General features: G+C 42.0%; 1 protein-coding gene across 6 annotated transcripts in view; it reads right to left on the reverse strand.

Moving 5' to 3' along the window:
* khdrbs3 (KH domain containing, RNA binding, signal transduction associated 3) overlaps window positions 1–20,392 on the reverse strand; it is a 126,424-nt gene that overhangs the window by 80,240 nt on the left and 25,792 nt on the right. For all 6 annotated transcript variants that reach the window (XR_013547170.1, XR_013547169.1, XM_078397571.1 and 3 more), the window contains 2 exons: window positions 15,488–15,606; window positions 2,395–2,511 (listed from right to left, as the gene is read on the reverse strand). Coding sequence is in view for 4 of the 6 variants with exons in the window: in XM_078397571.1 (XP_078253697.1) it covers window positions 2,395–2,511; window positions 15,488–15,606 (236 nt within the window). In the remaining 2 variants the exon portion in view is untranslated. The remainder of the gene's footprint in view (window positions 1–2,394; window positions 2,512–15,487; window positions 15,607–20,392) is intronic.

Raw genomic sequence — 20,392 nt, forward strand, 5'->3', positions numbered from 1 at the left:
GCGACGGTGGTACGCCAACTGCGGCCGCACGGGGTAGAACTCGCCGTAGAGCCTGTAGCAGAATTCTTGCTCGCCGGTGTACAAACGCCAGTGTTGCAGCAGCGCCGAGGCTGCATGCCTTGCATTGGAAGGGCTGGTCGCCAATGTGCCTGTGTCGGTGCCTCGCCAAATTGGAGGAGTGCCCGAAGCCCTTTCCGCACACCTCGCAAATGAACAACAGCTCGACCATATGCATGCGCAGGTGGCCTGGTAGCTGGGCAAAAGTCCAACCACACAGCCCGCAACCATGTGGCTTTTTCCCCATTGCCCGGGACGGCGGACAGGCCAGGCTAAATTTCCAGCAGACTCCCTCTTCCCCGCCGCGACGCCTGGAAAACAGAGGCAACAATCACACTCCTTCCTCATCATCTCTTTTCCTATTTGGGCACAAGATGTAAAAACTTGCAATCACTTATCACCAGATTCAAGAGCCGTTTCATCCCCACTGTTATCAGCCGGTGAGAATGTTTAGCTCGTGACCTATGACCTGCGCAGTCGAGATACCAAACTCGCTTATTGCCTTTACACACAGAGAAGTGCAAAGAGGATTGAGCACTTCAGCATCATTTCCATGCCAGGTACAGTTTAAACTCTTAGGTTATGAAAAAATCAAATAGCCTTTGAACTACTTTGTCAGCATTCCAACCAATCAGAAGCCAACAAATCATTAAGTTGTCATCGTGGGTTGCAAGTCTTTGGTGATTGCCCAAAGTATCATCACTGCTGTAATAAAAAAAGCACCATCTCTAATCTGATTAGTATATATGGTATGTGCCCATTACAATCTGAAAACCTGCATCGAGGTTGAGTTCCCTTCATCCTTGCATTTCACCCAACCAGCCCTTACATCCTTCAACTATCACCATTTCCACCAACTACAAGGGATCTCACCACCCCATTCCTTCAGCTTTCTGCAGGGACCATTCTCGTCATGATTCCCTGGTTTGTTCATCCCTCCCCATCCTCTGGTACTTTCCCCTGCAGCCATAGGAATTGCCGCAATTGTCCTCACACCTCTTTCCTCACAGCCATTCAAGGATGTATACAGCTCTTCCAGCTGAGATAAGGATTCACTTACACCTCTGCCAACTTTGTTACTGCATTTGGTGCTCTCCTCTGTATCGACAAAACCAAACATCCACTGAACAAATGTTTTGTGGAACACCTGCACTCTGTCTGCACCAATAATCCTGAGCTCATGATTTCATACCAGTTCAATTCCCTATCTTATTACCTTACCGACATGTTTGTTCTTGGTCTTCTTCATTGCCAGAGGCATGCAAAACACACACTCGAACAACACTTCATATTCCTCAGTTACTCCAACTTTTTGTGTCTGTCTTCAGTTTAAACTAGCATCTGCAGTTCCTTCCTAAAAACATCATATTCCACCTAGGTGGTCTACCACCCAATGGTATGAATATTGAACTTTCCGATTTCTGGTAACTTGCAATCTTGTGCTTCTTTCTCTCTTCCACTGTTCCACCCAGGTTATTCTCTCCTCCTCTTAGTTCCATCTGCCTATCAACCATACACTGCACCTGCTGAGTGTCCTATCCCATCCGCAATTAACTCTATCTGCCCATCCTCCCATCCTTATCTGGTTTCCCATCACTTCCTTATTTCGCAGATCCCAGCATTTCCTTCATTTTTGTCTCCATTTACTCCTTTGGCACTACCTATCCCTCTTTCTCCTGTATATATATCTGCCTCTGTGTATCACTCACTTGCTGACTCACAACTCTACCCAAACCCTCCCCCCCATCTGGGTTTTCTCTCTTCAGTAAAGAAGCTTACTGTTTTTAAGATGACCTCTTGAGTCATCTTTTCCAATGGCAAACCACTGCCAAATTTGCTTCCAAGTAGCTACGTGCATAAATAGCATGACTTTTAACCAGTGCTGGTCCTGAATAATCAAATTTAATTGAGGCAAACGTATCAGAAACAGAAAACTTAAAAAAATATTACTCATGATATTAAGTCGCCAAACAAGCGATGATCCTTTCACACAGTACTTTATTATCATTTGGGCAAGTATACAGATAATTGATCATGTTTTGCTCAAGGATTTGCTAATGTTATTATGCCTAATTCCTGGCAACAGATTGATTTTTAAATTAGATTCTTATGGTGATCCTCAATTTTCAAATTTTGTGGCTGCCATTTTCAAATCAAAGACAGGGGGTTCTAATCTCCAGACAGCTGTAAGAAATTACTGCATTGTACAAATGAATCTTTCACGCTATAAACATACACATATCCATAATAAACCAAGAGCATCTACTGGGAGGGGAACAAGAGCAAAGCAGAAAAGGTTGCACCAATGTTGTCTTTCTGTGCTATATTGAATCTTACCTTTGCTTTGTCCCGCATGGATCCTTTACCCAAAATGGACATCTTTGTCAGTGTTTCTTCCTGTAATCTCTTCAAAGAGTTACCACGTGGTCCCAGTAGTTTACCGACAAAGTTGAACTACAAGAAATGAGGCAAAGAAAAGTTATTTCTAAGACTGAAGAATTTCTCGGGTTTCATTGATGAACTATAGTTAACACAAGTTATATCAAGCTATAGAAAGTATCAAAGTACCAAACTTCCCATATTCAAGTTACCATTGTCTATCATCTTTGATTCTCTGCTTCAATGCAGCTCCTCCAAACATCAGTTTTGTCAAAGAATTGCATGGGCAAGGAAAGTTCTAAACATCATTTATTTTTAATTGACTGACATTTTTATCAGTTCTCTATTTATTCCAATATACTGTACTTAATTGCAACCTTTTGTTCTCAATATGCAACTCTAAAGCTTTAACCCTGGTTTAAACATAATTGCATATGAGCTTTAAAGACTGAATAACCATTTCTCACTCTTAAATCTTTTATCTTATACATAACTTTAAATTGCATACCTCATCAGGACTAGTGTCAGTACTATATGAAATTACTATTTCACACAAATTGTCATAACATTTAAAGGCTGTTGTTATATACATTCCAAGAACAAAAATGTTTAAAATTCATTGCTAGTTCCTCTTCCACCAGTACCCTGTCCATGTAGATGGCTTACTATTGTACCAATGCCCAGCTCACTTCTATACATTACTCAGCATACAATCAACATCTACACTTAACGCAGCCTTGGGAAAGTAGCTGATAAAATCAAGGACCACTGACAGACAAAGGAGGAAAGAAGGTATTAGTTATTTGCCTTCAATCACAGTGGGAATGTGAGATCGCCAAAAATCAAGATGGATGTGCTGTCTGCACTGGTGAGGACTCAGAGAGAATGCCGTGAGTGCAGTGATCCCAGTGTTTGTAGGGACTTTGCTCCATGAGGACATCCTGGAGTCTACTGTGAGTGTGGACGGCTTTCTGACTGTTCGAGCGGACAGGGACTGCAGAGAGAGTGCCAGCAGTCGGTTCAACTCTAGTCACATCACGATGAAGGAGCATGTGTGTGGCCCGGACATTGAACTGATGGCTGTGGGTCTCCGCTTATGCTGTGTGCCCTGGGGATTCTCACACGCCGCTGTGGTAGCCGTTTAAGTCTATGTTTAATCTTGATGTAGTTATGTATCTTGTTGCTTTTTATGTATGACTGTATGTCAAGTCAAATTTCACTGTACCTCGGTAGACATGACAATAAAGTACCATTGAACCAATGAACACTGGTCATGCTCTCTTCTCCCCTCACTCTTTGGGCAGAAGACATAAAACCATGCCAGCACATACCATCAGATTCATGGTTCAGACTAACTTCCGCCCACTCTTAGACTATTGAATAGGCCTCTCATAAGTTAAGGGTATAGTCCTGAAAACCTAACCTACCTCATGACAGCACTTGGTCTTTTTAAAATCTCTACTTTGTCTCTCTGCGCTACCTGCTGTACTTGTGCATGGCTTGATTGTACAACAATATTGTACGATTTGATTGGATAGCATGCAAAACAATGTTTTTTACTGAACAACTATGCGATGCTACTTAAGAGAATTTCACTATTATAATACCATAAGTGATATCACATAGAACATAGGTGCAGGAGTAGGCCATTCGGCCCTTCGATCCAGCAATGCCATTCAATATGATCATGGCTGATCATCCTAAATCGGAACCCCATTTTTGCTTTCTCCCCATATCCCTTGATTCCGTTAGCCCTAAGAGCTATATATAACTCTCTCTTGGAAACATCCAGTGAATTGGCCTCCACTGCCTTCTGTGGCAGAAATTCCAGATTCACAACTCCCTGGGGTGAAAACGTTTTTCCTCATTTCAATCCTAAATGGCCTACCTCTTATTCTTAAACTGTGACCCCTGGTTCTGGACTCCCCCAACATCGGGAACATTTTTTCCTGCATCCAGCCTGCCCAAACCCTTAAGAATTTTATATATTTCAAAAAGATCCCCTCTCATCCTTCTAAATTCCAGTGAATATAAGCCCAGTCAATCCATTCTTTACTGTAAAGAATATTATTGTAAAGTGTAAGTGTAATGCAGAAGTGAATTTGAAGCAATGGTGTCTCTACTTAAATTTCTTAATTATCCTGCATTTATGTATCAAGAAATTTCATGCAACTTGCAAAAATTTAAGAATATTAAGCAACTGTAAGAGCTTGTATTTCATTTGAAGTGCAAAAATATGTTGAGTTTATTTATCGTTATAGCTAAAAACACTACATTTGCCAGCTCATTGGATGATTCCTTTGAAGAGTTAGCATGTAATAGTGAATGCAGTAATTTTTGCAGTATTTTACAGGTGGAGACCTAATTAAGATATAAAATTGCAGTGTTGTTTTTTAAAAAAATTGTTATTTAAAAAGGACAAGGAGATGGTATGATTCTGCGTTTATTTTAAAAACTGGGTTGTTCGTTAATAATTCGGATTAGAATGTAGGTGGTATAATCAGCAGGTTTGCAGATAACCCCCAAATTGGAGGGAAAGCAAACAGCAACGTTTTTTTGCATTGAATACTAGCCTGTGATGTTTCCAATGAGCATTTCTTATGCAACCAGTACATTTGCACAACCAGGAACGCCAACCCCACACTACCACCCCCCCCCCCCCCCCCCCACCCTCCTCTCCCCTTTATGTGTATGCCTAAGAGCAGACTGTATTACAGTCCTTTGTATTTGGAAAGGCAAAGATTAATTAGGTCCAGTCAGCATTATATTGTGTGTCAGAAACCAAATCTCACAAATTTGAGTGAGTTCTTTCAAAATGTGACCAAGGGGATTGATGAAGAGCAGCAGATACTGTCTACACGAACTTGAGCAGGACCTTCAACAACATCTCTCATGGTGGGCTGGTCCGGAAGATTAAAACACATGATCCAGGGTGAGCAAGCCAATTGAATACAAAATTATCTTAGCAGCAGAAGGTGGCGTGCAGGGCTTTTTTTTAAAACAGTTTGGAGGCTTATGGTGTGCCACGGGGATCAGTGCTGGTGCCCCTACCGTGTGTCATATATAACGATTCGATGAGAATGCAGCTGCTTCCTTACAACGCCAGAGACCCAGGTTCGATCCTGACTGGGGTACCATCTGTATGGAGTTTGGATGTTCTCCCTGTGACCGTGTGAGTTTTCTCCAGGTGCTCCGGTTTCCTCCCACCCTCAAAAGACATACAGGCTTTTAGGTTAATTGTCTTCTGTAAGATTGTAAATCGTCCTTTGTGTGTAGGGTAGTAGTGGTATACCAGGTGATCGCTGGTCAGCGTTGACATGGTGGGCCAAAAGGCATGTTTCCACACTCTAAAATCTAATACACGTGGCATGATTAGCAAGTTTGCAGATGAAAGCAAAAGTGGTGGCAAACTGGACAGTAAAGGAGATTGTGAAAGGTTGCAGCCAGATACAGATCTACTGGGCAAATGAATGACAGAGGTAATTTAATCCAGAGAAATGAAAAGTAATGCATTTTGACGAGTTACACACTGTATACACAGTGAAAGGCAGGGCTGCAGGCAATGTTGTTGAATAGAGTCAAGTCAAGTCAAGTCAATTTTATTTGTATAGCACATTTAAAAACAACCCACGTTGACCAAAGTGCTGTACATCTGATTAGGTACTAAGGAAAAAAATGAAACATACAGTAGCACGCAAACAGTTCACAGCACCTCCTCAATGAGCCTCAAACGCTAGGGAGTAGAAATAGGTTTTGAGCCTGGACTTAAAGGAGTCGATGGAGGGGGCAGTTCTGATGGGGAGAGGGATGCTGTTCCACAGTCTAGGAGCTGCAACCGCAAAAGCGCGGTCACCCCTGAGCTTAAGCCTAGACCGCGGGATAGTGAGTAGCCCCAAGTCGGCCGACCTGAGGGACCTGGAGTTAGAGAGGGGGGTTAGAAGATTTTTGATGTAGGGGGCGAATGTCCATTTAGGGCTTTATACGTGAATAGGAGGAGCTTGAAGTTGATTCTGTACCGTACAGGGAGCCAGTGGAGAGAGGCCAGAATCAGGGTGATGTGGCCCCTTTTACGGGTACCCGTCAGGAGTCTCGCTGCGGCGTTTTGGACCAGTTGCAGGCGGGACAGGGAAGATTGGCTGATCCCAGTGTATAGGGAGTTGCAGTAGTCTAGGCGGGAGGAAATGAAAGCGTGAATAATTTTTTCTGTGTCGTCGAATTGGAGGAAAGGTTTGATTTTAGCTATGGTTCGAAGTTGGAAGAAGCTGGCTTTTACCACAGCGTTGACTTGCTTATCAAATTTTAATGCAGAGTCAAATATCATGCCGAGGTTTTTGACATGCGATTTGACTAGGCAGGATAGACTTCCAAGACTGCCTGTTATCGATTTGATGGAGTCGGGGGGGGGGGGCCCGAATAGGATGACCTCAGACTTGCTCTCATTTAATCGGAGGAAGTTCTGTGCCATCCAACATTTTATGTCCTCAAGGCAGTGTAAGAGGCTGTTTAAATTTGACTGGTTGTTGGGTTTCAGGGGGAGGTAAAGCTGAGTGTCATCGGCATAGCAGTGGAAAGAAATGCCGTGCCTTTGAATGATTTGGCCAAGGGGGAGCATGTATAGAGAGAAGAGAATGGGGCCTAGGATGGAGCCTTGTGGAACTCCGCAGGAGAGGCTAGCTGGAGCAGAGGAATAACTGCCTATGTTGATGGCGAAACTCCTATCTTTGAGGTACGAAGCGAACCAGCTCAGGGCAGTGCCATCAATGCCAACCGCGTACCGGAGACGGTCAATAAGGATGGTGTGGTCCACTGTATCGAACGCTGCGCTGAGGTCGAGAAGGAGCAGGATTGCACAGTCGCCGGAGTCGATGGCGAGAAGCAGGTCGTTGTGTACCTTCAACAAGGCAGACTCTGTGCTGTGGTGGGCTCTGAAACCTGACTGGAAACTTTCCAGGATGGTGTATTGGTGCAGGTAGGGCACTAATTGGTTTAGAATTGCCTTTTCAAGGACTTTTGACAGGAATGGCAGTTTGGAAATGGGTCTGTAGTTGCTAGGCAAGGTGGGGTCTAGGTTAGGTTTTTTCAGTAGGGGCTGGACCACCGCGTGCTTGAAACTGGTTGGAACAGTGCCAGTTGCCAGAGAACTGTTGATAATAGAGAGGATGCTGGGACCGGCTATTGCAATGACATCCTTCAGAAGGGCAGTGGGGGCAGGATCAAGGGGGCAGGTTGCAGGTTTCATAGCGGAGACAAGCTTTGCAAGGGAGGATAGAGTGACGGGTTGGAAGCAGTCCAATTTAGATGAACAGAATAGTGAGACAGCTAGGTCACGGGTGGGAGGGGAAATGTTCATTCTAATGTTCTCAACTTTGTTGGTGAAAAATTTAGCGAATTCTTCGCACTTAGCAGGGGACCCAACTAAGCTGGTACTGGGGGCGGGACATATGACAGAGGTAATTGTTCTAAATAGGACCTTGGAGTTATGAGAGTTTTTGGAAATAAGGTCGGAGAAGTATTGTGCTCTAGCAGACTTTACTGCTTCCTGGTATTTGAGAAGATTGCTTCTCAGAATTTCGAAGGAAATTTGAAGCTTGTCACATTTCCACCTCCTTTCTGATTTTCTGCACTCCCTTCTTAGGGCTTTGGTGGTGTCATTGAGCCACAGCCGACCTTTGGGCTTAGGCTTTTTCATTTTAAGGGGAGCGATAGAATCCAGGATGGAAGAGCAAGTGATATTAAATAAAGAGGCGAGATCTTCAGTGCTGAGATGGGGGGGGAGAGGCCTCAATAGTGCAGATGTTGGGGGCAGCTGTGAGAGCCTCGGAGAATTTACTGGCCGTCAATGAATTTATGTCGCGGGAGTAGCGAACAGGGAGATGAGATTTTGCGGGAGATAAAGGCAGAGATGCGTCAAAAATGATAGCGCTGTGGTCCGATAGACAGGCTTCAGTAGTTTCAGTGTTGTTGATTGGGAATCCGGACGATAACACTAGGTCGAGAGTATGGCCTAACTTGTGAGTGGGTCCCGTGGTGTGAAGAGTCAGATTGAAGGACTCAACCAGGTGCATAAATTCACTCACAAGAGGCTTAGTGGGACAGCAAACATGAATATTAAAGTCACCAAGAATCATGATCCGGTCAAATTTGGGCAAAATGCTAGAAATCAGATCAGCAAATTGGGTGATGAAGTCCTTATGCATTTTTGGTGGGCGATACACAAGAACAATTAAGAGGGGATAGGCTAGGCCTACTTTAATTAGTTGCACCTCGAAACTGGAGAAATGATCAGCGTTCAGGAGGCGGCAGTTGAAATGTTTCTTAAACACAGTGGCTAAGCCCCCACCGCGTCCGGAGAGCCTAGGCGAGGTGAAGAAGTTAGTCATCAGGACAGAGTTCCACGAGTGGAGCAAGCTCACCAGGGTTAAGCCAGGATTCTGTGAGCAGTAAGAAGTCCAATCCACGGGTGGTGAAGAAGTCGTTGAGGATGAAGGTCTTGTTCTGTAGGGATCTTGCGTTGATCAGGGCCACTTTAGCAGGGACAGCAGGTGAGCTTCGGTCTGGTAGCGGCTCCCACGCCAGCGGGCGGAGGTTCAGGGAGACCACGCCGCTGCGCTTCACAGATGGCCTTGCTGGGAGCCCACGGGCCGGCAGTCCAGGGACCGGGATGATCGGTCGAAGAGCGGCATACCTGAGCTCGAGGGAGCGCCGGTGGATGGAGCAGTAAGGTCGACCAGGTCCGACTTCGCAGCGCTGGGCGAGGTAGGCCGCTGTTGGATGAGCGCGGGCGAGGTTTTTTTAATTTTCGAATGTTCCCGCGCGTTTACCCCGCCTCCTAGCGCGGTGCGTGCGGCGGTGGATGTAAGGCTGGGCCCGCACATCTACCGGGAGTTGATCGAGGAGCGATCGCTGGAAGAAACTTTGTCCGGGACCTGGACTGAAGAAGTCGACGGAGGGTCGGATCAACAGGAGGGTTCGGCGGTCGTAAACCAAAGTGGCTCGAAGAACACTACGATCTCCAGGTGAGCGACGACAGGCAGCCAAACACAACGGCGCGGCCATCTTGAAGTTGGTTCTTGAAGAGAGATCTGAAGCACTGAAGAGAGATCTGAAGATCTGAAGAGAGATCTGAAGCACAAGTACATAGATCCCTGCAGGTGACAGAATATTGAGGAAGCCAGATGACAAGCGTGCTTTAAGCAGCTGAGGCTTTGGAGGCTATATTGGAGACAAGAAACTACAGATGCTGGAATCTGGAGTAAAACAAAGTGTCAGGCAGCATCTCTGGAGATGATGGCTATGCAACATTTTGGATCAAGAAGGCTCTCTAAACCCAAAACCTTTCAGAATGGCAGTGACTAGTGGGGCACTGCAAGGCTCGGTCTTGGGACCGCAGCTATTTACAATATACATTAATGACTTGGATGAAGGGATTAAAAGTACCATTAGCAAATTTGCAGATGATACAAAGCTGGGTGGCAGTGTGAACTGTGAGGAAGATGCTATGAGGTTGCAGGGTGCCTTGGACAGGTTGTGTGAGTGGGCGGATGCTTGGCAGATGCAGTTTATTGTGGATAAGTGTGAGTTTATCCACTTTGGTGGTAAGAATAGGAAGGCAGATTATTATCTGAATGGTGTCAAGTTAGGAAAAGGGGACGTACAACGTGATCTGGGTGTCCTAGTGCATCAGTCACTGAAAGGAAGCATGCAGGTACAGCAGGCAGTGAAGAAAGCCAATGGAATGTTGGCCTTCATAACAAGAGGAGTTGAGTATAGGAGCAAAGAGGTCGTTCTGCAGTTGTACAGGGCCCTAGTGAGACCGCACCTGGAGTACTGTGTGCAGTTTTGGTCTCCAAATTTGAGGAAGGATATTCTTGCTATTGAGGGCGTGCAGCGTAGGTTTACTAGGTTAATTCCCGGAATGGCGGGACTGTCATATGTTGAAAGACTGGAGCGACTAGGCTTGTATACACTGGAATTTAGAAGGATGAGGGGATCTTATCGAAACGTATAAGATTATTAAGGGGTTGGACACATTAGAGGCAGGAAACATGTTCCCAATATTGGGGGAGTCCAGAACCAGGGGCCACAGTTTAAGAATAAGGGGTAGGCCATTTAGAACAGAGATAAGGAAAAACTTTTTCAGTCAGAGAGTTGTGAATCTGTGGAATTCTCTGCCTCAGAGGGCAGTGGAGGCCAATTCTCTGAATACATTCAAGAGAGAGCTAGATAGAGCTCTTAAGGATAGCGGAGTCAGGGGGTATGGGGAGAAAGCAGGAACGGGGTACTGATTGAGAATGATCAGCCATGATCGCATTGAATGGCGGTGCTGGCTCGAAGGGCCGAATGGCCTACTCCTGCACCTATTGTCTATTATCACCTATCCATGTCCTCCATAGATAAATGTTGCCAAGCCTGATGACTCACTCCAGAACTTTGTGGTTTACATGAAGATTTGGGACATCATATTACTGTCATACAAACTGTTTGTCAGGCTGCAGATGAAGTAATGTGTACATTTGTGGTTGCAAAACTATAGGTTGGATGTGTTTAGGGTGCAGAAACAATTCACAAGGATGACACAATTTTTCAAAAGCAAGATGGAGTTTTATTGTGAATGGACCCAAAACATTGCCTGTAAGACCTCCAGGCAATTAACCTGCAGCCACATTTATCCATTGCAAAGTGCAATTCTAACCATTAATCTTTTCTTCTTGATGCCACCAACTTCGATGCAACTAGAAATCCTGATGCCCTAACTAGGTCTGGGACAGTCACTGGTAAGTTCATCTCTGGATTCCAGCTTTGATACATGCTTGGATCAAGGTTGACCAAGTCTAAACTAGCAATCAGTAAGCAGGGTATTGTGAAATGGTACTCAATAGTTAAGATTTATCATCACTTTGTTGATAACAGAGTAGACCGATGGGGTTGTAGATAGCCAGATTAATTTTTCCACATCAAGTAGATACCTAGGCTACTGTCATGGAACAACATTACTAACCTACACATTTAACACTACAGCTGGTATGTTCTGTTCAAGGCTTTGCTGTATCTGGTGCTCTCAACCATTCTTAATTTCACTTGCAGTGAATCAATATGCTGAAGACTGGATTCCGTGATGGTGGCATACTCAGGAGGAAGCAGAGATGGATCATCTATTATTTTCTCCTCACTGTGAATTCACTGTCTTTACCAATTAAGCAGGGCTCGTCCATGGCTAAGGATGAGTATGTTCTTAGACCCTCCTCCTTCCATCAACTAATTGCCTAGCAAGGCGAGATAGGAGTTGGAGCTTTGATGAGATCCATTAGCAGCACATTCACTTGGCACTATTTATTGAATGTGGTTTTTGATGATTTTAAATATACAGCTTTACTAATCATTTTTAATGGAAATCTGTTGTTCCCTGCTTATCTTCTTCAATCCTCAATGAACCATGGTGAATCCAAATCTTTAAAGTAATTATATAGTGGGGGGCATATTGTTACAAATGATCACTTGCCAAGGTTGCAAATAATGGAAGATAGACACAAAAAGCTGGAGTAACTCAGCAGGACAGCCAGCATTTCTGAAGAGAAGGAATGGGTGACGTTGAGTCAAGACCCTTCTTCAAATACAAATAATGGAGGTTTGCAATTCTGCTCTGTGCCTCAAAAATACTAAGATCTGTTTAGAGTTCTTCCTGTATTGCATAATTGAAGTACCACAAAACACACTAAAAGATAGATTAATGCAAGGGTAATTTCTCTTCTGTGGTAATTATATGTTAAGGACAGACTCAAGATTGGTTTAAGTGAATGATTGGGGAAGAGATGGGAGGGTAGGTTGGGTAGCTTGGTTGCATCTTCCTTTGAGCAATCAGCAGCTTGTCCAGATAATTCAGATTAGGAAGTAGAACGAGAAAAAACAGGGGTTGAAGAGGTTTGGTATGGGGATGAAATTGGACACAGGCCGGAAACAGGCCTTTTCGGCCCTCCAAATCCGTGCCGCCCAGCGATCCCCGTACATTAACACTATCCTACACCCACTAGAGACAATTTTTACATTTACCCAGCCAATTAACCTACATACCTGTACGTCTTTGGAGTGTGGGAGGAAACCGAAGATCTCGGAGAAAACCCACGCAGGTCACGGGGAGAACGTACAAACTCCTTACAGTGTAGCACCCGTAGTCAGGATCGAACCCGAGTCTCCAGCGCTGCATTCGCTGTAAAGCAGCAACTCTACCGCTGCGCTACCGTGCCGCCCAGAGTATGGGAGGAGTAAACTGAGGTTCAGGAGGAGAGCTCTACATGAGAAAGATTTGCCAATGGAGGCAAGGAATAGGCATTGCTGCACTGAAAATAAATGGGCCTTAGATGCTGCATGACTCAGAATACCATTAGGAAGCTTCAGGACAACTAATCCTAATTCGCCCACAACAAGGAGCACTGCACAGGAAGCGACATCCTGTAAACCTAACATGGAGAACAACAAGGTTGTAACAGTGACGAGATGACTCATGAAACAGAAACGCAGGAAATTTTGTAAGAACATTTCTGGAATCCATGATGAACAAATGTGATAACAGAATACCTTGAAAAGAATAACTGGATTGAGCAGACTCAGCATCAAATTATAAAAGGAAAATAATGTTTGATTAAACTACTGGAGTTTGAGAATATGAAGAGTAGAACAGACAAAAGGGGGCAAATGGGCTCAATGCAAGTAGATTTTTGGAAAGATTTTGATAAGGTCACACAATAGTGATCCATCAAAAGTCAGAGTACCAGGAATTGAGGATATTATGGTTACTTGGATTTAGGATAGTTCATGGAGAGAAAACAAAGAGGAATAAACAAATCCTGCATACATACTGTGATTAGTGGGGTTTAGTGCCAGTGTAAGAAGGAACTGCAGATGCTGCTTTAAACCGAAGATACACAAAAAGCTGGAGTAATTCAGCAGGACAGGCAGCATCTCTGGAGAGAATAAATGGGTGACGTTTCGGGTCAAGACCCTACTTCAGACTAATAGTAATCTATAGCCATGATCTGGCCGAGGAGTAAATGCTACATTTCCTACTTTATACATTATACAAAGCTAGGAAGGATTGCCAGTGCGGAACTGGGTGTAAACAGGCTTCAGAGAAATCTGGACATGGTGAACATGAGGAAGAGAACATGACAGATAGAAAATAACATGCAAAAATTACAAGGGTATCCACTTTATTTACAAAACAGAATTTTTTTAAACAGCAAGTAACTGTTGATGGTTATCTAGACCTAGATGAGCTGATAAACAAGTCATTGAAAGTCAACCTACAGGTGCAAACTCAATTAGGAACAAAAATTGTATGTTTGCTGTCATTACAATACAAATTGAATGCCAGTGCAAATAATACCACAACTGTAAAGGATCTTAATGAAACTTGGCTGGGATAAGATCAAGGATGCAGTTGTCATAGATGGAACACAGTGAAGTAATCAGCAAAGTAGACTTGATGGGCTGAATGCCCCAATTCTGCTCATATGACTTATGTATCACTGTATGGTGTATAGTACTCTGGTATAGGAGTGCAGTGAACTCCTCCATCGACTCCTTTAAGTCCAGGCTCAAAACCTATTTTTACTCCCTAGCGTTTGAGGCCCTCTGAGGGGGTGCTGTGAACTGTTTATGTATGTGCTGTTATGTTTGTGTGCCATTGTATGTTCGTTCTTAGTACCTGAACTGATGTACAGCACTTTGGTCACATTTATTTTTTAAATGTGCTATACAAATAAAATTGACTTGACTCGACTAAAAGTTTACCATGGGAACAGATTAGATTTAATCTGTTATATTTAAGCAATTTGGGAGAATAGGAATCTCTGAAACTCAACATTTTACTGGGCTTGCAGGCTAAGAAATCTATAACTAGAATTCACCTTCTCAGAACAAAGGATAGGCATTTTAGAACAGAAATGGAGAAATTTCCTCATTCAAACAGTGGTAAATCTTTAGAATTCATTACCTTAGAACAGTAGAAACGTAATATTAATAGGAACTAAAGACTATGGGATAGTGCAGGAAAGTGACAGTGAGATGGCAGACAAGCCATGATCTCAAATAATGGAGCAGGATTCAATCACAGCTGGGCAACTCCTGCTCATGTGTTCATAGGCAACTGGTTAAAATTTAACTTTATCATGATCTGTCAGAGAAATGGTCACAACTGCATATCTTCAATTGTACACAACTAAAAAATACTGGCAATTCAACTGAGGCTAATGGTTTTAAATGTACGCAAAGGCTTCAGTGCACTTAAAATTATGAGGACGTGTTTAACATTTTGCCAATCAGGATTGGTAATGTTTAACCTCAACATCAAAAGCAACAATTACTGGCTTTTATTATTTAAATGATAAATACAATAAAATAAAACAATAATTGTTTTTTTCCAAGATAAAGTGCAACACTGTTCTAACATAGTATATCCTATCCAACTAATTGTTTTCACTGAGTATAATTACAACAATTTCTGCTTGAGGTATTACAACTAGGCCCGATGTTTGCAAATTTACCAAACAGATTGGAATTTGCATGTTGCGTTGACTTGCTGTGAAAATATTGGATTTAAATAATCAATGCAAATCAAAAGTTAGTAGAATAAACTGATGTTTTTAAGATCCTTAAGATATTTGCCAAACAATACTGATGTACAAGGAAAGGTTTTAACTGTTGACAAGTAGCATTACTCCTTTGACACCATTTAGCTTGTGAGATTTATTTTAAACGATAAAATTTTGCTGAAACAATTAGTGCTAAATAATGTGCAATTATTCACCCCTACCCAAATACTGGGAAAGAGCTATGCGAAAAAAAAATTAAAGCCCCAAAGAATCTCTATTAGTTAGAACTTTCTGACAAGTAATTTAAGAAAGATAAGTGTGCAGAATCAAAAATGAAAAACAATTTGCTTGGTCCCATGTTATAGGCACCGATGAAATTATTATTTTAGGTTATTTATGGTCCTTAGATATTTAGGCTAATTCAAATTTAAACTTTTCTTTGAAAAAACAATCTAGTTCCTTACCTTTGGAAATTGTTTAACAGGAATTAACACTTTTTGAGCCAGCTTCATGTTTTTGTTACTGACCACATCCACAAACTTGTCTTCATCACTTCCCTCTCCTGCCTCTATTTTGGTTATCTCTGTAATGTAAATATATCAATGATTATGGACATATTCAAACTTTTGATAAACAAAATCTGTTCAATATCCATGCATTCAAGTAAACAAATTAAATACCCCAAATTAGCCTGAACATCTGAACCTGAATAAAAATTAATTCAAATATTTACATAAATCCTCTTGATTGACTGCAACATTTATAAAATAAGTGTAACTGTAAAACAACTTCTAAAGTAATTTGCTCTGTGGCAACTGTTACAAATGTATCAGCATATTGGCATTCCAAATCCATGGTGTGAATTTACACACCAATGTACTGACCATTTGCGTTGTATCTATGAAGAATATGGTTTATAAATCATTTTCCAATTATCTCCAAGTATAGTTATAACTTCAGATGATTAAAACATCTACTAACATTAACTGACAAAGAGAAGAAAAAAAGTGATCAGGTTAAACAGTTTAAAAAAAGAACCTTCCTGAAGCACATGAGGCTGAGGTGACTTTGAAGTATATAATACGAGGGGAGTAGATAAGGTGGGTGGTCATAGCCTTCTCTCTCCCACACCCCGCCCCCTCCCCAAAGAATTAGAAACTAGAGCATAGATTTAAGGAGGGGAAAAATTGGTGAAAGGGGACCCAAAGGTGGCGAGTATATGGAAAAAACTTCTAGGAGCCATACAGTTATAGCAGTTAAAAGGACATTCAGACAAGTACACAGATGGAAGGGATTTGGAGGGAGGTGGACTAAACCCAGGCAATGGGACATTTCAGATGGACAGATAGACATTTGTCAGCATGGATAAGTTGAGTCAACGGTCTGTTCTGTATGACTCTATAGAAGCATTAAAAAAAATGTCTGCTTTAACAGAGAAAAAAAGGTCTATTGCCTGCAAAGACTGTGTGGCTTCATTAGCAGAAACTACTATAGCCTATCTGTGACCAAATTATAACTTGCAAAGTCCTGGACCACAATCAAAACTTAACAAATCAGACCCAAGAGGCTTTCAACTAGCAACTCCTTCCCAGAAAGGATTCAAGTGTGCACAGGACAGCTGGTCATTTGAATTACAAGTGCAGGTGGCGAATCACGCTCAAAATTCAAGCCATAAAGATCTATCAAAATCTGTGCCATTGCACAACAGCATTATCAAATTTACTAACAATTCTGCTGAAGGAAGCATTACCCTTTGTAATAAGATTTAGTAACCGATGGCTAACCAATAACAAAAGTTTAGAATGTTATAATCTTGTTTATTCAAATGCATTAATGTTTCATCATGTAGTTGAAATCAGTATTTCCCATGAATTACCTTGCAAAATTCATATAATTAAAACACCACATATAAACTGAACCTTTGGTTAGCAGTTTATTAATTTCTCAAACCATTACACTACAACTGTTGGGTATTACCTCAGCCTAAGTTTAAAATACCATCTATAATTCTGTGCTTTCACAGTGAATGTACCTTATTTTGCATTGACTCATTTGATGCTCTTCATTTATTATGAGAAACCCTGCTTTTCTTTACACTGCAGTTGTGCTATGTTTTTTCCTCTTTTGCAATACCTGATGTATATTTTTATGTATAGTATCATCTGACTGAATGAAACACAAAACAAAACTTTTCACTGTATCCCAGTACATGGGATAATAATTATTCCATTAGAAAAGTATTAAATGTTATTAACCTGAAATAAGGTGTCAAATGCAACTACTTGTGAAAACATCTAGCCATGTTTTTACCCTTGCAAATCAATATACAATATAACATCTACAATCACTATGTGAACTGATGAGATTATGCTGAATATTTGCGTTACACAAAATACATAATTAAGTCATGACTTTCATTCAGAGTTGTGAATCCTTGGAATTCTCTGCCACAGAAGGCAGTGGAGGCCAATTCATTGGATGTTTCAAGATAGTTAGATTTATCTTAGGGCTAACGGAATCAAGGGATATGGGGAAAAACAGGAACGGGTTACTGATTTTAGATGATCAGCCAAGATTGATTGGCGGTGCTGCCTCAAAGGGCCGAATGGCCTATTCCTGCACCTATGACTCCTTGAATGTTGATTGAAATGCTCTACATCATACTAGCTTAAATCTATTTGAAACGTCCAATGTTCAAAAGATATGAATCTTTTGAAATTACAATGTCAAATACCCATCAGATAACAGGTGCAATGCAACAAATAATTGAAATAGCTTTCACCTGGGACACCAGCTTGATTAACATGGCCTGGAAAGTAATCTTTCTCAAGCACACATTAACAGTAGTAGAAAAATATCCAGTATATCTGAATAACATAACTGACAGCAACTATCAAAACAGTACTTAATTCTCAAAATAAATAATCTCATGCGGCACGGTGGCGCAGCGGTAGAGTTGCTGCCTTACAGCGAATGCAGCGCCTGAGACTCAGGTTCGATCCTGACTACGGGCGCCGTCTGTACGGAGTTTGTACGTTCTCCCCGTGACCTGCGTGGGTTTTCTCCGAGATCTTCGGTTTCCTCCCACACTCCAAAGACGTACAGGTATGTAGGTTAATTGACTGGGTAAAATGTAAAAATTGTCGCTAGTGTGTGTAGGATAGTGTTAATGTGCGGGGATCGCTGGGCGGCGCGGACTCGGTGGGCCAAAGGGCCTGTTTCCGCGCTGTATCTCGAAATCTATAAAAAAAATCTAAAAATCTTCAATCCAGTTTCAATACGACAAACTGTATATTTATCTCATTAATAATCAAAAGCTATAATTCCACAAAGCGGAGCTCTGTTAACATGACTGCAAGAATTTAAATTTAAACTAATACCCTCATTCATTGGGCATTACCTCACGAATCCAAGCATTTGTGAAGCAAGTAAGCTAGACGTGCATAAGATCGAGGGAAATAGATAGGGTGAATGCAGAGTGTTTTGCTCAGAATAGGCGAATCAAGAATCAGAGGTCATAAGGTTACAGTGAAAGTGGAAAGATTTAATTGGAACCAGAGGGACAACTTTTTCCAGACAGAGGGCGGTGTTTTATGGAATGAGCTGCCAGAGGTAGTCGAGGCCGGTACCATAACATTTAAAAGACATTTGGATATGTACATGGATGGGAACGGATAAGAGGGATTTGGCGCAAAGACAGATAGATGGGACTAGTGTAAATGGGGCATCTTGTTCAGCATGGGCAAGTTGGGTCGAAGCGTTTGTATCTGAACTGCAAGACTCTACAACTCGTAGCTCAAGCTGTACAGTTCGAAAAGTGTAAAAAGTGAATACGTCGTGAGAAGCCATTATGTCATGTCATATGAATAAAAATGCCTTCAACATAAAACAATGTCTAACATTCTGTCATACTGAAGATAGACACAAAATGCTGGAGTAACTCAGCAAGACAGGCAGCATCTCTGGAGAGAAGGAATTAGTGACATTTCGGGTACTGCTCAGCTAATTGCATACTCTTTCATCTACAGGTAATTCTGCTACAATGTGTGAAATCATAACATGAACTGGATATCACACGGGTGATGAATCGGGGAACACCATCTGCATTGCAAGACAAAGTGCTGAAGCAACTCAGGTTAGGCAGCATCTGCATTACGCACGACAAATTGGTTGTGATGAAATTTCGATCAGGAACTAGACAAACACTCAAGTTACTTTAGAAATTGACACGGATACAGGGAATGATTCACTGAGAAGTAGTATGGGTAGTTCTGCTACAATCCAATTGTTATGTTCCTCAGAAACCAAGTGCTATAGAAAGCTGCATTTTGATAGTATCATGTGGATTAGAGTTTCAGACAAGCAATTTTAAACAAATTGACAAACAGAAAAAGTCTTGATTTAAACAGTACAGGGAAAACTGTCTTCCCCACCTACACTCAGTAATCAGGCACCATGGCGTCTTAACACATCTGCTACTTTCACCACGAGGTCATTGAAACTGTCATCTATAGATGTAACATGCAGCATTTAGTATGTTAGCTTGCAGTAATAAAACCTTTATTTTTAAAATCCTGGGGAAAACATTGAATTTGAAACTCTGGCCCCTAACTTAGGTACAATTGTCTTTAAAATGCAATTTTCCATAGCACAATCTTTAAAGTGCAGTTATTTTCTAGCACGAGGATTCTTGGACAAAAATGATCACATTATAGCAGAACTATATTTCTTCTTGCTGAATCATTCCCTTTATCCTCACTCAATTTTGTAAAGGCTGATTTTTTACTTGGTCATGAAAGCCCTTTCTTTTTACCACTCTTATCGTTTTGCACTAACATTTCTGATCTTTCATTTTGGCGGCACGGTAGCGCAGCGGTAGAGTTGCTGCCTTACAGCGAATGTAGCGCCAGAGACTCAGGTTCGATCCCGACTACGGGCGCCGTCTGTACGGAGTTTGTACATTCTCCCCGTGACCTGCGTAGGTTTTCTCCGAGATCTTCGGTTTCCTCCCACACTCCAAAGACGTACAGGTATGTAGGTTAATTGGCTGGGCAAATGTAAAAATTGTTCCTAGTGGGTGTAGGATAGTGTTAGTGTGCGGGGATCGTTGGGCGGCGCAGACCCAGTGGGCCGAAGGGCCTATTTCTGCACGGTATCTCTAAATCTAAAAATCTATGGCATTCAAAGTAATCAGGTATGAACAACACTAAACATTCAGCTCCTTTGTCTTAAATAGAGTAAAATTGCTATGCAGGAGCTTAAACCTGTCTTGCTCCTGACATTTAATGATGTGAGAAATCTCTGAAAACAAAATTTTAATAACCTGACTGATACTGCTAGCACCATAAGAAAATAAGCTTAGACTAACA

Source organism: Rhinoraja longicauda, chromosome 4 (genome assembly GCF_053455715.1).
Source record: "Rhinoraja longicauda isolate Sanriku21f chromosome 4, sRhiLon1.1, whole genome shotgun sequence".
Lineage (NCBI taxonomy): Eukaryota > Metazoa > Chordata > Chondrichthyes > Rajiformes > Arhynchobatidae > Rhinoraja > Rhinoraja longicauda.